This window comes from Bison bison, unplaced genomic scaffold (genome assembly GCF_000754665.1).
Source record: "Bison bison bison isolate TAMUID 2011002044 unplaced genomic scaffold, Bison_UMD1.0 scf7180017853447, whole genome shotgun sequence".
Classification (NCBI taxonomy): domain Eukaryota; kingdom Metazoa; phylum Chordata; class Mammalia; order Artiodactyla; family Bovidae; genus Bison; species Bison bison.
This window is the reverse complement of record NW_011484020.1, coordinates 547-1,795: the sequence shown is the minus strand read 5'-3', so window position 1 is coordinate 1,795 and position 1,249 is coordinate 547. Positions and strand designations below refer to the sequence as shown.

The following is a 1,249-nucleotide window of genomic DNA, read 5'->3' as shown; positions in this document are numbered from 1 at the left end:
GTGTTTAGTCACGGAGACCAGGCCGGGCGGGCTGGGGCTGGCTGGGCCCGTCAGGAGTATGCAGGCAGCGTGGCGGCCCGGCTCCAGCAGAACCACTGCGGGGACACGGCAATCAGGGCGGGGGGCTGGCCGGCGCGGGCCTCCTGCAGCTGGCGGGCCTGGGCCCACAGGGGGCGCACTCACCCTGGAAGGCGACGATGGGGACGGAGACGTTGTCAAGCTCCAGCAGGACGCCAGGCAGCGTGGGGTGGAGCATGTACAGGCGGCGCCCAGCTGCTCCAGGCTCCTGTGTGAGTGCGGGGTGGAGGGTGAGGCCAACGCTCACGACCAAGGCCCTGCCCGGAGCTGTGTCCTCTGGGGTCCCGGGAAACACCAGTGCCAGCACTGCACCCACTTCCTGCCCCCCTTCCCTGCCTGACCCTTCTCGGGGTCTTCCAGGTGCTACCCCCCGTCCTCCCAGTCCCCCTCGTCTCTGCCCGCCCCAGGGGATTCTGTCTCCTTGCACGCCCCCAGCCACTGGGTCTGCCCCACGTTGTCAGCCAGAACCCAAGACTCTACTGTCTGGTTGGAGTCAGTTGGCTCGTGGACGCCCCAGAAGAAAAAGGCGGAGCGGTGGTCTGCGGTGGGCAGGCTGGCGGACGGCGGGTCCCCAGGGAGGCCCGGGAGGGCCTGGCTCCACAGGACGGCCCCGGAGCCGAGGTCCAGGAGCAGCACCTGTCGGGGGCATAGGACAGGTTGCAGCCCTGGGGGCGGCTCGCGGGGCCCTGGTCTTGCTCCCAGCTGCGAGTAGAGCTGAGGCTGAAGGAGGTGCCGCTGACCTGTCTGTTGGGGCCGGTCCCATTCTCGACAAGCACGGCTGGGGTGTCGGGTTTGTAGTAGCCAAGAACAGGTTTTCTGGAAGGAGAGCAACGAGGGGGCTCATGTAGGGCCTCTATGAGGAGGTGCCCGAGATGGGGGCATGCCAGCGAGGAGGGGCTGCTGTCATCAGGGGGGTCTCACCGCCCCCCCCCAGCAGGGTGGCACCAGGTGACAGGCAGTGGCGTTGTCCCCAGGTCTCCACAGGGGGACAGGCTGGGGGGCCCGGCTCCCTGCAGAAGGACCCCATACCTCAGGACCTGGGTTGTCCCGAAGGTCCACCTGGGCGTCAGGTCCTGCCCGTCCAGCAGCATGTAGGCCTCGGTGCTCACGAGCAGCAGGTCATCGCCCGCCTTCCCTGGCACGTTCATCAAGTAGCGGATGGCCCCAGAGC

The 1,249-nt window shown here is 68.4% G+C and overlaps 1 protein-coding gene across 1 annotated transcript in view; it reads right to left on the bottom strand.

Moving 5' to 3' along the window:
* Nucleotides 1-6: 6 nt before the first annotated feature.
* ITFG3 (integrin alpha FG-GAP repeat containing 3) overlaps nucleotides 7-1,249 on the bottom strand; it is a gene marked incomplete at its 3' end in the record, with an annotated part of 1,509 nt that continues 266 nt past the window's right edge. Inside the window, exons 2-6 of the mRNA XM_010854652.1 lie at nucleotides 1,108-1,248; nucleotides 819-894; nucleotides 559-714; nucleotides 184-286; nucleotides 7-95 (exon numbers count right to left, since the gene is read on the bottom strand). Coding sequence (XP_010852954.1) covers nucleotides 7-95; nucleotides 184-286; nucleotides 559-714; nucleotides 819-894; nucleotides 1,108-1,248 — 565 coding nt within the window. The remainder of the gene's footprint in view (nucleotides 96-183; nucleotides 287-558; nucleotides 715-818; nucleotides 895-1,107; nucleotide 1,249) is intronic.